Source organism: Mobula birostris, chromosome 7 (assembly GCF_030028105.1).
Source record: "Mobula birostris isolate sMobBir1 chromosome 7, sMobBir1.hap1, whole genome shotgun sequence".
NCBI classification, from domain to species: domain Eukaryota; kingdom Metazoa; phylum Chordata; class Chondrichthyes; order Myliobatiformes; family Myliobatidae; genus Mobula; species Mobula birostris.
The window spans coordinates 54,135,570-54,157,736 of record NC_092376.1 but is presented as its reverse complement, the minus strand read 5'-3'; the positions used below and the strand labels follow the sequence as shown (position 1 = coordinate 54,157,736).

Sequence of the window (22,167 nt, the reverse complement as noted above, 5' to 3'; positions counted from 1 at the left end):
CCTCAGAGACACATATACCTCAATCCTGTCAGAGGCTCAGTTCACACTGTCATTGTTCATTTTTACAACTATTAAAGACTTTCTGAAATCATATTAAGTTATATTAAACAAAGACATCTGGATCTCTTCAAGCCCTGCCATTGCCAATTGGTAATTTTCAATGGTGCCTCCACCGAGTTCCCCCAGCTACTTTGTCCAATTACCAACAGCCAATTCTTTTTCCACCCCTTCCCCATGTTTTTATACTGGCCATTTCCCTTCTTTCTTTGCACTATAGATAAAGGGTCTCATCTCTGCCACACATCTGATAGATGCTGTCTGACCAACTGAGTTCCTCCAGCTCCTTTGTGTGTTGCTCTAGATGTCCAGCATCTGTGTCAGTCTCTTATGTCCCTGAAATTGATGTGGTTGTAATTTCTCATGTAAATCCTGAACACCAGATGTAAAATACAAGGAGTCTTGAGAGTCACCCTTTTGAGATATTATTAGAGTTGTGTTAAAAGAGACTGTGAAACAAATTACACAATGATGGAAACTATGCTAATTGACAATTGTATGTTTCATTCTTGTGATGATCATGAAACATGGCATTGCTTTCTCATGGCAACACTGGTTTTCACTTAAATTTACACAGTGCCTCGAATAGAGGAAAATACTTCGTAAAAGATCAGATCAAATAATAGCTCACAGTTCCGCAAAGTCTGCAAAAATATAAACTTCTTCATGGAAGATAATTTGCCAAATGCACAGTTACTTGTGATAGGTCGTCTTCAATGTAGAGCAACCACAGAGTCACCTTTACTCAATTAAAACCATCTACATAAAAGTCATGGAATAGAAATTATAAGATATTCTATTTGTACCACGTCTCACTTTTGGTATTATTTTTTAAAAGTTTCATGTTTATTAAACATATGGTTTTGCTATAATAGATTGGTGAAATTAAAGTAGTCCCAGCTCAGTAAAGTCTGGAAAATTACAGTGGCAGTGATGCAGATGAGTTATCATTTGCTATAACTTAATATGATCTGCAAATTCCAATAAGCACAGATAACAGTGACAAAAACGGGAAGAGCAGAAATGGGAAAGACTCTCTGCTTTTCCAGACTTATTTTCTAGGTATTTAACTTTGCCATCACCAAGTTTTTAGGTAGAATTCTGGCCCATCTGTGCCACAAGTTTTGCTCCATTCAGGATATTGCCCGAATGACAGCTGCAAAGCTGCTGTACAAGTGTGAAGTTGTAACAGTTTGCTGATGATGCTTTGAGAGGCTGAATTCAAGTAGTCAAACTTGAGCCAAAATGCAAATAAATATTGTAAATTTTTTTGCAAACAACAGGAATTCTGCAGATGCTGGAAATTCAAGCAACACACATCAAAGTTGCTGATGAACGCAGCAGGCCAGGCAGCATCTGTAGGAAGAGGTGCAGTCGACGTTTCAGGCCGAGACCCTACGTCAGGACTAACTGAAGGAAGAGTGAGTAAGGGATTTGAAAGTTGGAGGGGGAGGGGGAGGGGGAGATCCAAAATGATTGGAGAAGACAGGAGGGGGAGGGATAGAGCCAAGAGCTGGACAGGTGATAGGCAAAAGGGGATACGAGAGGATCATGGGACAGGAGGTCTGGGAAGAAAGACGGGGGGGGGACCCAGAGGATGGGCAAGAGGTATATTCAGAGGGACAGAGGGAGAAAAAGGAGAGTGAGAGAAAGAATGTGTGCATAAAAATAAGTAACAGATGAGGTACGAGGGGGAGGTGGGGCCTTATCAGAAGTTAGAGAAGTCGATGTTCATGCCATCAGGTTGGAGGCTACCCAGACGGAATATAAGGTGTTGTTCCTCCAACCTGAGTGTGCTTTTATCTTTACAGTAGAGGAGGCCGTGGATAGACATGTCAGAATGGGAATGGGATGTGGAATTAAAATGTGTGGCCACTGGGAGATCCTGCTTTCTCTGGCGGACAGAGTGTAGATGTTCAGCAAAGCGGTCTCCCAGTCTGCGTCGGGTCTCGCCAATATATAAAAGGCCACATCGGGAGCACCGGACGCAGTATATCACCCCAGTCGACTCACAGGTGAAGTGTTGCCTCACCAGGAAGGACTGTTTGGGGCCCTGAATGGTGGTAAGGGAGGAAGTGTAAGGGCATGTGTAGCACTTGTTCCGCTTACATGGATAAGTGCCAGGAGAGAGATCAGTGGGGAGGGATGGGGGGGACGAATGGACAAGGGAGTTGCGTAGGGAGCGATCCCTGCAGAATGCGGGGGGGGGGGGGGGGGAGGGAAAGATGTGCTTAGTGGTGGGATCCCGTTGGAGGTGGCGGAAGTTACGGAGAATAATATGTTGGACCCGGAGGCTGGTGGGGTGGTAGGTGAGGACCAGGGGAACCCTATTCCTAGTGGGGTGGCGGGAGGATGGAGTGAGAGCAGATGTACGTGAAATGGGGGAGATGCGTTTAAGAGCAGAGTTGATAGTGGAGGAAGGGAAGCCCCTTTCTTTAAAAAAGGAAAACATCTCCCTCGTCCTAGAATGAAAAGCCTCATCCTGAGAGCAGATGCGGCGGAGACGGAGGAATTGCGAGAAGGGGATGGCGTTTTTGCAAGAGACAGGGTGAGAAGAGGAATAGTCCAGATAGCTGTGAGAGTCAGTAGGCTTAAAGTAGACATCAGTGGATAAGCTGTCTCCAGAGACAGAGACAGAAAGATCTAGAAAGGGGAGGGAGGTGTTGGAAATGGACCAGGTAAACTTGAGGGCAGGGTGAAAGTTGGAGGCAAAGTTAATGAAGTCAACGAGTTCTGCATGCGTGCAGGAAGCAGCGCCAATGCAGTCGTCGATGTAGCGAAGGAAAAGCGGGGGACAGATACCAGAACAGGCACGGAACATAGATTGTCCCACAAACCCAACAAAAAGGCAGGCATAGCTAGGACCCATATGGGTGCCCATAGCTACACCTTCAGTTTGGAGGAAGTGGGAGGAGCCAAAGGAGAAATTATTAAGAGTAAGGACTAATTCCACTAGACGGAGCAGAGTGGTGGTAGAGGGGAACTGATTAGGTCTGGAATCCAAAAAGAAGGGTCGAGCTTTGAGGCCTTCCTGATGGGCGATGGAAGTATATAAGGACTGGACATCCATGGTGAAAATAAAGCGGTGGGGGCCAGGGAACTTAAAATCATCGAAAGGTTCAAGAGCGTGAGAAGTGTCACGAACATAGGTCGGAAGGGATTGAACAAGGGGTGATAAAACCGTGTCGAGGTATGCAGAAACGAGTTCGGTGGGGCAAGAGCAAGCTGAGATAATAGGTCGGCCAGGACAGGCAGGTTTGTGGATCTTGGGTAGGAGGTAGAAACGGGAAGTGCGGGGTGTGGGAACTATAAGGTTGGTAGCAGTGGATGGGAGATCCCCTGAGCGGATAAAGTCGGTGATGGTGTGGGAGACAATGGCCTGGTGCTCCTTAGTGGGGTCACGATCGAGGGGTAAATAAGAGGAGGTATCGCGAGTTGTCGCTGTGCCTCGGCAAGGTAGAGGTCAGTACACCAGACTACAACAGCACCCCCCTTATCGGCGGGTTTAATAATAAGGTTAGGATTAGTGCGGAGGGAGTGGAGAGCAGAGCGTTCCGAAGGAGTGAGGTTGGAATGGGGACAAGGTGCGGTGAAGTCGAGACGGTTGATGTCCCGTCGGCAATTAGCGATAAAGAGATCCAGAGTAGGCAGAAGACTAGAGCGGGGTGTCCATGAAGAAGAGGAGGGTTGAAGATGGGAGAAGGGGTCATCGGTGGGGGTGGAAGAGTCCTTGCCGAAGAAGTAGGCTCGGAGACGGAGACGGCGGAAGAAGAGTTCCGCATCATGGCGAACACGGAACTCGTTGAGGTGTGGGCGAAGGGGGACAAAGGTGAGGCCCTTACTGAGGACAGAGCGTTCTGCCTCAGACAGTTGAAGGTCGGAGGGGATGGTAAAGACTCGGCACGGATGAGAGCTGGGATCAGAGGGGGGAGGGGGGAGGCTGGGGGGGTGTCAATGGAGAGGGGAGGGTTGGGGTGAGAGGAAGATGGAGCCTCCGAGGGCCCAGGAGCTGACGATGGGATCTGAAGGAGACGGGATTGCAGAGTATTGGTGGGGGAAGGGGAGACGGGAGTCACAACAGCAGCACATAAAGACCCGGACTGGAGTTCAAGGCTGGAGTCGCAGTTGGTGGTTGCGCAATCGCTGTGAAGGTGTCCATGGTCGTTTCACGTACATCTGCTCTCACTCCATCCTCCCGCCACCCCACTAGGAATAGGGTTCCCCTGGTCCTCACCTACCACCCCACCAGCCTCCGGGTCCAACATATTATTCTCCGTAACTTCTGCCACCTCCAACGGGATCCCACCACTAAGCACATCTTTCTCTCCCCACCTCTCTCTGCATTCCGCAGGGATCGCTCCCTATGCAACTCCCTTGTCCATTCGTCCCCCCCCAATCCCTCCCCACTGATCTCCCTCCTGGCACTTATCCATGTAAGCGGAACAAGTGCTACACATGCCCTTACACTTCCTCCCTTACCACCATTCAGGGCCCCAAACAGTCCTTCCAGGTGAGGCAACACTTCACCTGTGAGTCGACTGGGGTGATATACTGCGTCCGGTGCTCCCGATGTGGCTCTTTATATATTGGCGAGACCCGACGCAGACTGGGAGACCGCTTTGCTGAACATCTACGCTCTGTCCGCCAGAGAAAGCAGGATCTCCCAGTGGCCACACATTTTAATTCCACATCCCATTCCCATTCTGACATGTCTATCCACGGCCTCCTCTACTGTAAAGATGAAGCCACACTCAGGTTGGAGGAACAACACCTTATATTCTGTCTGGGTAGCCTCCAACCTGATGGCATGAACATCGACTTCTCTAACTTCCGCTAAGGCCCCACCTCCCCCTCGTACCCCATCTGTTACTTATTTTTATGCACACATTCTTTCTCTCACTCTCCTTTTTCTCCCTCTGTCCCTCTGAATATACCTCTTGCCCATCCTCTGGGTCCGCCCCCGCCCTTGTCTTTCTTCCCAGACCTCCTGTCCCATGATCCTCTCGTATCCCCTTTTGCCAATCACCTGTCCAGCTCTTGGCTCTATCCCTCCCCCTCCTGTCTTCTCCTATCATTTTGGATCTCCCCCTCCCACTTTCAAATCCCCTACTCACTCTTCCTTCAGTTAGTCCTGACGAAGGGTCTCGGCCTGAAACGTCGACTGCACCTCTTCCTACAGATGCTGCCTGGCCTGCTGCGTTCACCAGCAACTTTGATGTGTGTTGCTTGTAAATTTTTTAGTCACTTTCTGCAGCATCAGTAATAAAACTAACTGGATTACTGACCTATTTTATACCCTATTCACATTCTTTCCAAAACAACTTGTATGGTAAAGGAAACTGAATGTGCTGGAAAACAGCGGCTGATTCATTGCAATCCTGTTTCATGTTGCAGCCAGAGATTCATTCAGGATAATCTCTCTCTCTTATAAAAATGAGAATAAATTGCGAACAGGTGGATAACTTTGGTGGTTTCTGAAAATGCATTTTCCGATTTATATAATTAGACAAGCATCATCGAAGCTCTTAGAGACTTTCTTACAGACCATCTGCACAAAATAAGTGCTTGCATTTAGTGTTCAAGTATGTGAATTGGAGCTCTTCAAGGCTTAAAGTCCAAAGAAATTCACTTTTCTATTTCTGAACAATAGACATAACACTAATGGCCAAAATGCAAGATGGATGTTATTGTTTGTGAAAAGATACACTCTACAAATTCCCACTTTTAGTGTGGAACACTAAAAGGAGACTAAAAACATATAAATAGATATCTGAGAAACATACATTTCCCACAAAATGACATGATGTTCAATAGAATCAGCTTTTCTCCCTTTGTTCTAAAGCAAATTAGGAATTAAAAGGTATCGCAATGCATTGTGATGCTCCAGCTTACGTATCTATAAAAAATTAATAGTCGTAGTTTATGCAGACTTCTCTTAAGCATGAAAGATAATCATTTCCCAAAACTTCCAGTAATGTTGTGCATTAATGAGGAAGCACTGAATTGTTCAAATATAATCCAATTCCAAGATGCAACCTAAAGGATATTCCTCTTCACGCCTAGCTAACAATTACAATACTGTGCAAAAGTCTTAGAGACACACTCAACCCTGAGACACCCAGAAAGATCATTTGATTCCAAATACTTGGTTTATTGATCATTACAGGATGCCTCTCTGGTGCTTCCCGCCCCATCCTTCTCCCTTCCACTTTTCTCAATTATGATTCCCCTCTCCCTGCCCCATTCCCAATCCCAGTCCACAATAGAGACCCATTTCAGAATCAGGTTTATCATCACTCACTTTTATCAGTACTACAGTATTGTGCAAAAGCTTTGTCACCCTTTCTATATATGTGCGCTAGACATTTGCACAGTACTGTATTTTCCCACAATTCCATTAAAGTTAACATTCATCTACTTTTGTGCATTTTGTCATATCTTTGTAAATATGTATTAACATAATTTTTTGCGTAAAATAGCAATGACTACACCGCAAAAGTAAATTGGCTGCCAATTTATATAAACATGCATTTTCCTTTCCTTGCTGTTTTAGAGCAACCTCTATGGTGCTGTTCACAGGTATTCTATGTACAATCATTCTCACTACATTCATGTCAGCTGCAACATTCAAATGTCCCATGCATTACTACATTGCTTTACTGCCCCAACAATCATTGATCAGCGTTCAAATCCCGTTGCCGCCTGTAAAGAATTTGTACATTCTGCCCCGTGATTGCATGGGGTTCCTCCAGGTGCTCTTGCTTCCTTCCTCATTTTAAAGACATTTGGTTAGCTTAAGGGTTAAAAAGCTGCAGGCATACTATGTGGGTGCCAGAAACATGGCGACACCTGCAGGCTTCCGTCAGCACAATCCTCTCTGATTTCATTTGATGCAAACGATGCACTGCATAGTATGTTTCGATGTTTCAATGTACTTTGTACATGTGACCAATGAGCATGGTTTTAGGGACAGAGAGGGGACTTGGGTATCAGGTTAGGCTGCAGGGGCAGTGATGTGGGGAGTTAGAGGTCAGGTCTTCGCTCATCCACTTGGCTCGTGAGGGCATCAGAAATCGAGGCCTTCACTCAGAGCTTGAAAGGCCAGCAACAAGGGCATGGGATGAAAGACATCTGGAGTCCAGACCTCTGCTTTGTGCTTGAAGGCCAGCAATGTGGACGTGGGGACAAAGAGATTTTTTATGGTTGTTGGGCTGTCCCAGATTGGTGCATGCCTGTGCAAGGAGGAGGTATGAAATCTGGTCTGTCGGCACACTCAGAGCTCAAACCACTTGGTCCCATCATCGGCTAGTCCGGGGGTTGGTACTGGAGATCAAAGCCTGAAGTTTGATGGTAAGGTCAAAGTTTTAGCCTGATAGCCAATGCCTGGAAGCCAAGGGCCCTGTTTTGGAGTTGGAGGATAGTCAGTGCCTGAGGGTTGGAGGGAGGGTGGGCGAGGGGATGGGGGGGGTGATTGTTTTGTTGTTTATTGTGTTCCATCTTATTATGTTCTGTATTGTTCTACAAAGTGTTGTGGACATGCCAGGTTGGTGCTGGGACATGTAGTGCCACTTACAGGCTGCCCCTAATACATCCTTAGGTGTGTTGGTTGTAAACACAATTGGTGCAGTTCACTGTATATTTCAATATACATGTGATAAATAAATCTGAAGTGGAATCTGAATCTAAGTATTTTTTTAAATTCAAGAACACCTGCCTGATAACAACACCCACTGTATGTGGCTGGGCATCAAGGGCACTACTGACTACACACGAAAAAACAGCATCAACTGTACTCGTGACACCTCCATCCCCGATGCTCTAAACAACTTTTATGCTGACTGTGAAAGCTACCCCCTCCCCCTGCCCAACAGCTACTGTCTGTAACAGCAGCGGACAAGAGGAGGACTGCAGAGAGTCCACCCCCAGAAGGCAGCCAGGCCAAACTCTGGGCATACTCAGGGAGAGTGCACTGCAGCTCACTGATGTCTTCAACATGTCACTCATCCAGTCTGCTGTCCCCACAGTCATCAAGTCAGCCACCATCATCACTGTACCGAAGAACAGGGGTGCAGTGCTAGCCGGAGCGCACGGGAGCATGTCCAGCAGCTCTTTAAGAAAAAAGCCAAAATAAACAAGCTAATTAACTAGGTGCCGCCCAGGGTGATTTGAGTATCTCAGAAACTGCTGATCTCCTGGGATTTTTGTTTTATGCACAACAGACTCTGGAGTTTACAAAGAATGGTGCCAAAACCAAACACACATCCAGCGAGTGGATTTAACAAGATATTTTCACTCACAGAACAGCCACTTGCTGGATGTTTTTTTGTTTTTGGCACCATTCTTTGTAAACTTCAGCATCTGTTGTGTGCAAAAATTCCAGGAGATCAGCAGTTTCTGAGATATTCAAATCACCCCAGGCAGCACCTAATTAATTAGCTTGTTTATTTCGGCTTTTTTCTTAAAGAGGTGCCGGATGTGATCCAGTGCGCTCCAGCTAGGGCTACGTCCACACTATGCCGGATAATTTTGAAAATCCCGGTTTTGAGTAAAAATGACAGGCATCCACACTAAGCGTTTTTCAAAATATCTCTGTCCACACTAACACGAATATTTGGGCGAATCTCCTCCTACTGGGCATGTGCAGGACACACAGAAAACAAGCGAAGAGGAAACGATATACTTGGTGCGCATTTGTCCAGTTACAGAGTAGAAAAAGTTAAAAGCAATTGCTGTTAGTTCTCGCGCAGGAGGACTTAAAACTAAAAACAAACAAATATTGGAGCGTATGGAGGCAACCGACAGGGAGTTCACGGACAGTATGACCCGGCTGACGACGAACACTGAAAAACTGACTAACTCTGTTGCATTAATAAAGCACCTTGTTAAATGTATAAAACATGTCTGCATCAGTGTTGTCTTGTATTTCCATACAATGTTATATTAGGCTATTACACATCTATTGTCAGAGAAGTACTTGCATAAATAGGTAAACAACCTTGGTTCTTGGTTCTTGATCCTCCAAAATATTCCGCATGGAATTTAAACTGGAGGTGGCGGAGGGTGTTTTCTGTCGTTACCTTCATACAAGCAAGGACAGAAAACAGGGCAAAGTGAGTATATTTATTTATTCAGTAAGCTATGGGTCAAAGTATTTAGTGAGTACATTTCTAACTCTTCTGGCTTCAGTCTCATTGCCGTCTGTTCTGAAATTGTTAGGTTCTGCGAAGCGCAGAATCAAATATCGCTGTGATGATTGTACACTCTAGTATCAATTGTTTGGCGACAATGAAGTAATAATAATAATAATGAGGAGAAGAAGAAGAAGAAAACAATGAAATGCCGCGCTGCCGCCATCTGTTCCGGCACCTCATGACAGCGGTTTTAAAAAGCTCCGGTTACCCCGTTCACACTGCAACAGATATAATGCGTATTCAGATTTATTCACTCTGGAGACCGTTTCTGAAAATCTCCGTTTTCAGGGGATGAAAACGCCGTTTTAGTGTGGACAGAGGGTCAAAATGAAGAGAAAAAGCTTTGTTTTCAAAATTATCCGGCGTAGTGTGGACGTAGCCTAGTAGTGCACCCCTGCCAAAGAACTTTACACTTTCAGAACAGAATGACTATGGCCAGTGGCACTGACACCAATCACCATGAAGCTTTGAATAGCTGAATAATGGCACATATCAAAAGGTCTATTCCTGCCATATTGGACACTCCTCAATATGCTCACAAACAGAACTATTCTACGACTGATGCCATAGCATCTGTTATGCACCTGGCCCTGACACACTAGAAAGCAAGGACACTTATGTCAGTGTGCTGTTTCTGGCCTTCAGTTCAGCATTCAACACTATTGTCCCACAGATTTGGTAAACAAATGCCTTCTCCTCGGTCTAAATACACCACTGTGCAACTGGGTGTTGGACTTCCTAACCTTCCTGACCTCAGATAGTCAAGTTGTACAACCATGCTTCCCTCTCCATCATCCACAACACGGGTGACCCCCCCCCCCATCTACCAGGCTGTGTGCTGAGCCCACTGCTGTCCGCTCTGCTCACACGAGGCTGCATGGTCAAACACCCGAGTAATCACATCGTCGTGTTTGCTGATGACACAACAGTGAGATGGCCCACAGAGAGGAGGTGAGAGGGCTCATCGAGGACAGGTAAATAATCTCTTCCTTAACGTCAACAAGACAAAGGGGTGGTTATCAACTTCTGCAGAACTTGTCTCTCTCACACCCCTCTTTATATCAGCAGCACAGCAGTGAAAGCTGTAAGCAGTTTTAAACTACTGGGAGTTCACACACACACTACCTCTCATGGACTCAGAGCACATCCTACACAGTCAAGAAAGCTTGCCAAAATGTTTATTTTCGGAGGAGGCTGCAGCCTGCTGGACTTTGCACATCTATACTCACATCTTTCTCCAGATGTGCAGTAGAGAGCATCGTAACAAGCTGTATTACAGCTTGGTATGAAAACTGTTCTGTGGACAAGGCGGCTCTACAACAGGTAGTCAAAATTGTCTAATGTTTCACTGGCATCAGGCTACCTGCCATCAGGACATATATAAAAAAAGGTACCAGTAACATCATGAAGGATCCCGTACACCCTGCCCATGGCATCTTTGTCCCATTCCTATCAAGGAGGCTACATAGCATTCATGTCAGACCCCCAGACTCAAAAACAGTTACTTTCCCCAAGCAGTAAGACTGATGAACACCTCCACTCACCAACTCCACCACCACTTTATTATTTCTCATCAGTCATCTTATGTACATCTAGCATCTCTTTATGGACATACAATCAAGGTATGTAAGCTACTGTATTTACATGTATTGGGTGTTTCTTTTAATAATTATTGTGTTCTTTATCTTTTTTTTAAAAAAAGGTGATGCATCAGATCCGGAGTAACAATTACTTCATTCTCCTTACATTTGTGTACAAGAAATAACAGTAAACAATCGTGCATCTTTTTCCTTTAAAAATATTGGTACTTTCATGCAATTGATGAATTCTACACCTCTCAATAGTGATAGCAAATGTACGCTTTACAGTTACAATGTTGGCAATACTATTTAGACAACATGATCACGACAAAATACTTCTGTTTATTTGCTTCCTAATCAATTCTATTGACTGTTGATTTTTTCTTGGAGATGGTTCTTTCGCTGTGCTTTTGTGGTCAGCTGAGGTTGGTAGAATCTTAACAGCATTGGCAAGGAAAGGAAAAAAAAACAGCTCCTGTTTTTCAGAATTTTAGCTGGGTTCCTAAATGGGTGCAAGGCCAGAAAAACAAAGCAGGAACAGATTTTTCAGCCCTTCTTTCTTATCTGCTCCACTATCCAATATGATCGTGGCCATTTCAAAACTCTTATTCCTACCTTCCCCGCAGGTCCCTCGATCCCTTTAGCATGAAGAACTACATCTATCACCTCTTGAACATACTTAATGTCTTTGCTCCACTGTCTTCTGTGGTAGAAATTTCTACAAGTTCGTGACCCCCGGGTGAAGAAATTTCTCTTAGTTGCAGTTCAACATAAAGTAACCCCAATCCAAAGACACTGGATTATGCAGTCATCAGGAATTTCATTCCCTGAACACATGAAGTATTCAGCAGCCATATGAAAAAAGTGGATTTTGAATAACTGAGATCTAAAGTGCTCGGTCTTACTGTTCCTCAAGGTCAGGACTGTAAAGCAAAAATTACAAACCAGTTAAATACCATTCTCACTAAGAAAATTTAACAATCACACTTACCAACACAAGAAGAAAAAACTTGCCCAGCTGCAACATCTTTCTATTCATGAAATTATATGAAAAATGGAGACTTCAATATCCTTGTATCTGAAAAATATATAAATAACAAAAACAATTATAATTAAACAAATTGCTCTGACATATGTATGGAGAAGGAAAAATGGCTCGATAATTAAGGATTTTGTTTGCTATTGCTGTTTTAAAATGTTAAATTTTACAAAAAATATGCAAAGATACATCACTAAAAGCAGTCTTCCTCAAGCTAATGTTTTTTTAATCTGCTAACTTTAGTTGTACTGCAAAATTCAAAGATTCAAATGATCACATGAGCATTTGTTTTCCACTTACTCTGTAATTAGAGTCAACTGGACAAGAATGGAAAATGACACAAGTTAAAAAAATGCTGTTGACCAAGGATAACATTTCTGAAATATTACTGGATATTCTTCAGAATAACTGCTTACCCACTACACAATCTAATAAGCATTTTAAAAACAAATTTAACTATTTAGTGGTTCTTCCGTTTACCTTTTAGATTTATTTTGACCTGGTTTTCCTGAGGTCAGCTACACTTCTGTTGACTCTATTCAGTGCAACCCATTTCTACTGTATATTTCATTGGAGGCCTAAAACAGGTGTAGTCTCCTGATCTGCAAAATTTAATACCTGATGGGTGTTTCAAATGTAGATGCTGAATGCCTCTGTCAGTATTTACCAATGTCATGGCCAGTGTGAAACAAATATATTGGAAGTTCAGGCATCAATTCTGAGCTTGAGGTCAGGTTGCAAGAAATTGTGTTTACAACAGCAAATTATAAACAGCACTGTCCTTATAGTAGGAAATGCTCATTACAAAGAATAGAAAACTTTTTCCATGTTGTTGTTGTGCACTGAAAATAATGACAGGACCTGGCAACAAAAAGTCTATCTTAAATGAACCAATTTCATTTGATTAATTCTACCACAATTCCCCAATGAAAAGCAGTCAGACATACTAAACATACCAGTATTACCAACATATTGACTGTGTCTCAATTTTTTTGTAACTTCTGTGAAATCATCGGACAAAATCGGCATGGATTTGTGAAAGGAAAATCATGTCTGACGAATCTCATAGAATTTTTTGAGGATGTAACTAGTAGAGTGGATAGGGGAGAACCAGTGGATGTGGTATATTTGGATTTTCAAAAGGCTTTTGACAAGGTCCCACACAGGAAATTAGTGTGCAAACTTAAAGCACACGGTATTGGGGGTAAGGTATTGATGTGGATAGAGAATTGGTTGGCAGACAGGAAGCAAAGAGTGGGAATAAACGGGACCTTTTCAGAATGGCAGGCAGTGACTGGTGGGGTACCGCAAGGCTCAGTGCTGGGTCCCCAGTCGTTTACAATATATATTAATGACTTGGATGAGGGAATTAAATGCAGCATCTCCAAGTTTGCGGATGACACAAAGCTGGGCGGCAGTGTTAGCTGTGAGGAGGATGCTAAGAGGATGCAGGGTGACTTGGATAGGTTAGGTGAGTGGGCAAATTCATGGCAGATGCAATTTAACATGGATAAATGTGAAGTTATCCACTTTGGTGGCAAAAACAGGAAAACAGATTATCATCTGAATGGTGGGCAATTAGGAAAAGGGGAGGTGCAACGAGACCTGGGTGTCATTATACCACAGTCATTGAAAGTGGGCATACAGGTACAGCAGGCGGTGAAAAAGGCAAATGGTATGCTGGCATTCATAGCAAGAGGATTCGAGTACAGGAGCAGTGAGGTACTACTGCAGTTGTACAAGGCCTTGGTGAGACCACACCTGGAGTATTGTGTGCAGTTTTGGTCCCCTAATCTGAGGAAAGACATCCTTGCCATAGAGGGAGTACAAAGAAGGTTCACCAGATTGATTCCTGGGATGGCAGGACTTTCATATGATGAAAGACTGGATGAACTAGGCTTATACTCATTGGAATTTAGAAGATTGAGGGGGGATCTGATTGAAACGTATAAAATCCTAAAGGGATTGGACAGGCTAGATGCAGGAAGATTGTTCCCGATGTTGGGGAGGTCCAGAACGAGGGGTCACAGTTTGAGGATAAAGGGGAAGCCTCTTAGGACCGAGATTAGGAAAAACTTCTTTACACAGAGAGTGGTGAATCTGTGGAATTCTCTGCCACAGGAAACAGTTGAGGCTAGTTCATTGGCTACATTTAAGAGGGAGTTAGATATGGCCCTTGTGGCTGAAGGGATCAGGGGGTATGGAGAGAAGGCAGGTACAGGGTTCTGAGTTGGATGATCAGCCATGATCGTACTGAATGGCGGTGCAGGCTCGAAGGGCCGAATGGCCTACTCCTGCACCTATTTTCTATGTTTCTATGTTTCTAATGAGAATTGGTAGTGAACAGCATTAGGAACTTATCAGCAGACAACTAGAATTAGTTTTAGAGAATTATTCCATACAATTACTTGGTTAAAGCACTTTTGCAATCAAGTTATAATACTTGTTGTTGACTCTGTAGTGATGATCATCTACAACAATGAAGTGCTTTGAGAGGTTGAATGTGACCAGAATTAACTCCTGCCCAAGCAAGGACCTGGACACAATGCAATTTGCCAATTGCCACAATAGGTCTACAGTGTATGCAATCTCACTGGCTCTCCACTTGGCCTTGGATCACCTGGATAATTGCAATACCTACATCAGGCTGCTGTTCATTGATCACAGCCCAACGTTCAACACTATCATCTCTTCAGTACTAATCAAAAACCTCCAAAACCTGGGCCTCTGTACCTCCTTCTGCAACAGGAACCTTGACTTCCTCATCATGAGACCACAGTCAGTGCAGATCCAAAATAATGTCACTTCCTCAACAACAATCGCCACTTGCGTACTTCAAGGATGTGTGCTTAGCCCACTGCTCTACTCTCTCTACACCCATAACTGTGTGGCTAGGCGCAGCTCAAACACCATCTATAAATTTGCTGATGACACAAGTTTAAGATAGCATTGGCGTTGCCTTGTGACTGCTTATTGGCATCAAAATACAAAGCAAAGACGACTTCCAAACAACTTATTAATACCACTTTAATAACAATCACTGCTAACAATGGAGAGACGTGCAGAGGCTGGACGAGTGGGGGTGGAGGCAAGGCACAACGAAGGCAAGCAGAGGCGGAAGCAAGGAATGTCATGATGTCTGATTAAGCACCAAGCCAAATTGGAAAGATCAGGTACAGGTATAGGCTGTGGCAATGAGGTCCAGGCCCCAGATCCGTCTGAGAGCCAGAAATGACCCGATGTTTAGACGATTTAAACACTGGGTCAGACTAAAAAGGTCAGGGTATCGGGGTCGGAGGTGAGGGATGGGCCAGTTCTGCATGCTGCTCCATGACATTTACTCAGCTCTGCACCGAACTGAGGGCGTTGCCTGCTCCGGCTGTAATGATGCCTGGCTTCATGTCTTTCATAAAAATTCAGTTCTGAATGCTATTTGCTTACTTTTATTATTTGCAAGATTTTTTTCTCTCTACACTTTAGGTGTTTGACAGTCTTTTTTTAAAGTGGGTTCTTTTGGGTTCCTTTGTTTTGTGGCTGCCTGCAAGAAAACAAATCAAGGTTGCATTCTCTGATAATAAATGTACTTTGAGCTTATTGTTGCCAGGATTTTCGATGGTGACGAGGAAGTATTCAAGAGTGAGAGAGATCAGCTGGTTGAGTGGTGATGCAACGACAACCTTGCACTCAATGTCCGCAAGACCAAGGAGTTGATTGTGGACTTCAGGAAGGGGAAGTCAAGGGAACACGGACCAGCACTCACTGAGACATCGGCAGTGGAAAGGTGAGCAGATTCAAGTTCCTGAGTATCAACATCCTTGAAGATCTATCCTGGGCCCAGCGTATTGATGCAATTTACAAAGAAGGCACACCAGCAGCTATATTTCATTAGGAGTTTAAGGAGTCTTCGTATGTCACAAAGACTCTAGAAAATTTCTACAGATGTATTGGGAAGAATGGTTGCATCACCGTCTGGTCCACTGTACAGGATTGGAATAGGCTGCTGAATGGAGCACTAGCCTCTCCAGCATCGAGGACAGTTTCAAAAGGCAACACCTCAAAAAGACACATCCATTGTCCAGAACATCCCCTTCTCATTGTTACCATCAAAGTGGTAGTACAGGAGCCTGAAGACACACACTCATTTTAGGAACAGCTTCTCCTTTATGTCAATTATCAATACTCAGTATTCTCAATTATCTATATACATTAGATGAACAATTCTGGGTTGGCCTTGTATAATGGAATAAACTACATGTATTGCAGAAACTAACTTCCACAATTACAAATATAGTTCAGTAAGAATTCATGTCTTAAAAGCATACTTGTTTAGTTTTTCTGTATTTAAACAGTTACACAGAAGCAGCCAGTATAAACTCAATCTAAGTTAGTTTTGTCAATTTAAGGTCTTTGAAATGATGAACAAAATTTAAAATAGAAAATCACGACATTTCTCTTTGCTTAATTTTTCCAGAATGTTACCATATAAACTCAGAGCTAACTGCTCCAGTGACATATTTTCAAATGAGCCTCCAATACTTTTATTGCATTTAATTATAAAATTCTTATTTTAGCACATATTCTAATTGTTATCAATATGGAATAGAAATAAAAATGTTTCTTGCTGTATGCTGTACTATTAACTGCTATACCAGTTAAAAAATGCTCTGGAAAGATGATCCTTGCTAGACACTTTTTTCATTAAAATTTAATCAGTGCGAATACGGGGATTTAATCGGTCCAAACCCATTGCCTGTGAGGGTGGGCTCTTTACTGAACTTGTTAAATACTTCGACGCTTGCAGCTGATTAAATCAAGCTTCCTGTGCTCCAGGTGATCAATTCATCAACCACCACAACTTCCTGATGTGTAGATAATTAAAATTGTCTTAATCAAACAGCTGCAAAAGACAAACTGGCTGTCAGCTAACCAGTCCTGGCAAGCAGCCTGAGACAAAGGCAGTTAGTAATATCTCACTGCCAAAAATGCCAAACAGGAAGCTTTACGGTAGGTAAAGTGATGAGCCTAACCTGGAAATCAAACAGATGCTAAGAGGCATGAAAAATATAGGGAAAAAAATCAAACAGGTGAGCACAGACTGATTTACAAATTGGCCATACAGCAAAAAGCTTTAGATTTATACACTACGTTGACTACATTTGCCCCTTGAATGAATTTTCTCTTATTTCACATTGTAGCGGGAATGGTATATAGCCTTTGTTGACAGTTTCCCATGGTGGAAAGACAGGGTTTTAAGATCAAGAACAAGAACTGAACCAATGTTCAACTACTTGTGTCAAAGAATGATCAACTCCTAAAGTACTGAAGCATTTTTTAAAAAGACAGAGGTTGTTCATCACTCATCATGCCTGGTATAAATGGATTTCATCTAATGTTGGTAGACTTATTGCTGAATTACCCCAGCAATACAGCTAGTGGTATTTTAAAATATGAGGTACCTGCCTGCTTGTTGCAGTAGGACCTTTTTAATACAATGGCTTAAATAGGTTCTAGTTTACCATTTTATTTTGAGAGGTACAAATTGGCTGCTGATTCAATGTCACTTTTCATATTTTTCCAGATTTCACAGCATCTCCATTACTTTTACTCATTTATTTAGTCATGGGTGCATTTACTTTCAGTATTACCGAATGATCTTAACTCAATGATCCAAAAGAAATAATTTGCTCTTCCCCTCCCCACTGCATGGGAATTTGGCCTTGAAATACTGATTTTAATTGCAGAACATGGTGCTGAGGAAAGGGCTTTTGTACGTCCATTTCATTCAGAAAATCTAATCATCACTATTTTGAACAGTGGCTTTTAAATAGGGATCCAGCACACTTGTCCAATTTGTTGCTATCAAGAATGCTAACTATTTTAGAAGTCAAATACACATTTTCCAATGTACAACACTTAATTCATTAATCTCAACACAGTCAAAGGATTCACAGGCAGGACCCAGAAATATTTGAAGGAATTGGGTCAGATCTTGAGTACAGTACTATTCATGGTTATCTGGATTTCTGGAATAGTGCTCTTGAAGACTCTTATTCCTTGGAGACAACAGTAATTATATCTGGGTGTAGTTTGATGAATTAAGCAGAGATTGTAGAACAAGTGAGGTTCTTCTTTGAAGAGAATAGATTTTGTGTAAGTAGATGTGGGAATGGGATTGTTCTAACAGTCAACATAGAGTTGATGGTGAATGCTCCCTTCTATGTTGTAAGGAAATACACAAAAATAATGCAACATTTATCTATTTTGCTGCAATTTGTCCTTCCACCTTGATGGTTTGAAGGTGGAGAATGGGCAAGTGTCCAGAAAGCTGCAGAGAGAAGCAAACGAATGAGGCCATCTTAGAAGATGCCTCACTGATTGAGAATAGAGACCAAACATCTTCCATACTGCTTGCTGAGGGGCCATCTGTGAAGAGGCTTTGATATCTGGCACAGCACCAACTTTTCTTGTTCTCATGTATTCATATATCTATATTGAATGCACAAATTCAAAGTTAGAAAATAGGAATAATATACACACACAATCAAGTTTATCATTCACATAAGTCATGAAATTTGTTTTTCATGGCAGCAATACAGTACAATGCATAACATCACTGCAGTACTGTGAAAATGTCTAAAGTACCCTAGCTATATACATGTGCCCAAGACTTTTGCATAGTACTGTAACTTGTGAGAGATTGCAGAGAGGTTGAATATCCTAGTGACAACGGAGGTACTGGAAGTAGGAAAAACAAAAGAATATTAACATTTATTCTGAAAGGACTTGAATACAATAACGGGATGTTGTATTTCACTGATACAGTGCATTGCTGAAGTAATGTCTGTGATATTCATCTCCCTATTTAGAGAACACAGAATACTGGAAGCACTTCAAAGAAGGTCACTAGATAATACCTGAAATGGGTGGGGTGTCTTATGAGGGAAGTTTGCAGAGGATAGGATTTCAAGCATGAGAGGAGACTTGATTGAAATACAAGATCCTGAGGTGGAAGCAAGAGATTGCACAGGTCGGGATTTGGAGCAAAAGCCAATTTGCTAGAGGAACTCAGCTGTCAAGTAGCATCTGTGGAGACAAAGGGATAGTAAACACTGAGTCAAGACCCTACATCAGGATTGTAAACTTTTCCTCATCTCCCTTCCTACCAATTATTTTAATTTTTTCCTCTTTTTTCACCCCCATTTGCTAATATAAGTGTGTTCTTCCAATTCAGCTAGGCCCCTCAAAATTGAATACATAGCACTTAAGACCCCCTTCAGACTCCTCTTTCAAACTTAACTTGTCCAAACTTTCTTCCTATGCACAGTTTGCCAATCTTCACACCCTCTCCAGCGCAATCACACCTTTCATATGTAACGTGCCGTAAGATTTCACTGCTAATGTAATGGTTTCTCTGTAGCAGCAATGTTTGGGTTATGACTAGAGATAATCGGTCTTTGGAATGTATGTTAGCCAATGAGAGGCATGTTGTTCTTTCTTGTGAGTCTGGGAGCAGGGATTTTGTCAGTCTTTTGCTGGGAGAGATGAGGAGAGAGGACGCGAATGGAGAGAGTTGGTAGACCACCGGACAGAGTGGACTTGGAGTGACGATCCGAGGGTCGGCTACGCTCGGAGGTCAACAGGAAACCAGTGGACTGAACAGTGAGCTCCAACATTGTACATTAGTCTGTTTCATGAGAATGGGCCCTTTTCTTTCCTTACTAACCGTATAATCAAATTAAGAACCATAAAGCTCAATCATTTAATCGCATATTGTGTACTGTTTGTTATTTCGTGGTACTGGGGACAAGATTTAAGTTTGGCCGAGCCGAGGGCTGTCTTCCCCTAGATTAAGCCACTAGCCGAACCAAGGATTACACATATAAAAGTCAATACTATTCCTCTTTTTGAACACCCGTCATTAAAACCACATGATCGCAGAAGCCATATTTGCATTACTTGGATATGTTTGTCGTATCAATACGAAGAGTCACAAGAGAAGATCATCACCTCCCTCTCGCTATTGGGCACTGCCATTAAAAGTGTGCAAACCATCAAGCAAGCTAAGGACAACATGTGAGGAAGTTGACTGGGACTCAACTACAGAGAATGTGATACTACATCTGCTATTGGAGAATGAGACAGGGCAGCTGATAGAAGTTTGTGTAGAGGAGCACTTTTGATCTAGTAATAATAATGCCATTAATTTCAAGATAATTACGGAGGAGGAGAGGTCTGATCTTTGGGTTGAGATACCAAACTGGAGAAAAGCCAATTTAATGTATACTCTTAAGGTGTATTTTCAAAGGTACAATTTAATGTCAGAGAAATGTATACAATATACATCCTGAAATGTTTTTTCTTCACAACCATCCACGAAAAGAGTGCTACGAAGAATGAACGACAGTTAAATGTTAGAACCTCAAAGTACCCCCCAGCTAACCGCCCCCGCGCACAAGCAGCAGCAAGTGACAATCTCTCTCCTCTCACCGCCAAAAAAGAAGCAAGTATTGGCACCACCACTGAGCACTCAAGTGTGAGCTCAGCAATAGCATAGACAAACTTGCAGTTACCTCAGAGACTTCGCGTTTCACCCGGTAATCAACATACCGCAGGTTCTCTCTCTCTCTCCCCCCCTAATAAGGGCAAGAGAGGTGTCTCTATTTTCCCAGCGAGCGGGGAGATATAACAAACAACTCACTAGTTTACGATGCTAAAAGTCTGTTACGTCGCTTATTTCAAGCTCTGTGTCTGAAGATTGCAAAGATCCCGGGGCTCAGGCACAGAGCAGATACTCCAGCTCCCCCAATGATGCACAGGTTTCCTGTCATGACACCGACCCTTGATACACCCGTCTCCAGAGCCCAGAGATCCTAGGCTTCCGAATTCGAGCCGGAATCTTAGGCCGAGCCTTTGGCGTGCTGAATAACAACCAGTTATGAAACCCCGAGGACGGGTCCCATTCCTGCAAAGAACCGAAGTCAGTGTGCATCTCCAGGTCAGGGTCCTCAAAAAGAACCCTGAAAGGGAAAAATAGAGATATTAAAGATGGAAATAGAGCCCTTTCCTAAGATGCAAGCAAAAAAGTCACCATTTAGGCACCATTAACCCTCCTAAGCTCCGCCTTAATAAGAGGGTGGACTTCAAAAGTGACATTTTGAGAGTACAGAATTAGTATGTACCTGTCTGAATTAACGGCATGGATAACAGGTTTAGGGAACCTTGGTTTTCAAAAGATATTGAGGTCCTGGTTAAAGAAAAAGATGGTGGTACAGAGCAAGTATAGACAGGAAGGAGGAAATGAGGTACTTGAGGAATATAAGAAATGCAAGAGTACACTTAAATAGTGCTGTGTTTTTCAACTCTGAAACACAAAAACTAATTAAAAGCAAAAACACAGAGCCAGGAATAACATGTCTAGTTATGTTTTATACTTGAAGCAAGACATGCATGTATGATGTAGTAGCATCATGACGTATGCAATTCACTTGTTTTTATGTATAACCCAGAATGAATTATTTAAATGAACAAGAATGCTTAATAAAACAATATATTTACAATTTAACTCAAATACCACTGAAATATTAAATACACACCACTCCTTCCTGCTTAGCTACAAGCTCCAACTCAATATAGAATGCATTTCAACGATATCTTGAATACAAGAGCAGGATGTGATGCTCAGCCACTGATGAGGCCTCACCTTGAGTATTGTGAACAGTTTAGGGCTCCTCATCTTAGAAAAGATGTGCTGGCATTGGAGAGAGTCCAAATACGGTTCACAACGATGATTCTGTGAATGAAAGGGTTATCATACGAGGAACGTTTGATGGCTCTGGGTCTGTACTCACTGGAATTTAGAAGGATGAAGAGGGATCTCATTGAAACCTTTCGAATGTTGAAAGGCCTGGACAGAGTAGACGTGGAAAGGATGTTTCCCGTGGTGGAGAAGTCAAGGACAAGGGGGTACAGTCTCAGGATAGAGTGGCGTACATTTAAAACAGAGATGAGGAGAAATTTCTTTAGTCAGAGGGTGGTGAATTTGTGGAATTTGTTGCCACGTGCAGCTGTGTGGCCAGGTCATTGGGTGTATTTAAGGCAGAGATTGATAGGTTCTTGATTGGACATTGCATCAAAGGTTACAGTGCTTCTCGCTCACACTGTGGCTTCCCTCCTATACTGTTAACATTTCTTCTTAAAGGCCATAAGACACAGGAGCAGAATTAGACCATTTGGCCCTTCGAGTCTGCTCTGCCATTTCATCATGGCTGATCCATTTTATCTCTCAACCCCAAACCCCTGC

At 43.0% G+C, this 22,167-nt stretch overlaps 1 protein-coding gene across 2 annotated transcripts in view; it reads right to left on the bottom strand.

The window, feature by feature from the left end:
- The window catches only part of edar (ectodysplasin A receptor), a 94,794-nt gene that overhangs the window by 40,700 nt on the left and 31,927 nt on the right, over nt 1-22,167 (bottom strand). For both annotated transcript variants that reach the window (XM_072263180.1, XM_072263181.1), the window contains exon 2: nt 11,820-11,906. In XM_072263180.1, the coding sequence (XP_072119281.1) occupies nt 11,820-11,867 (48 nt within the window). In that variant the 5' untranslated portion in view covers nt 11,868-11,906. The remainder of the gene's footprint in view (nt 1-11,819; nt 11,907-22,167) is intronic.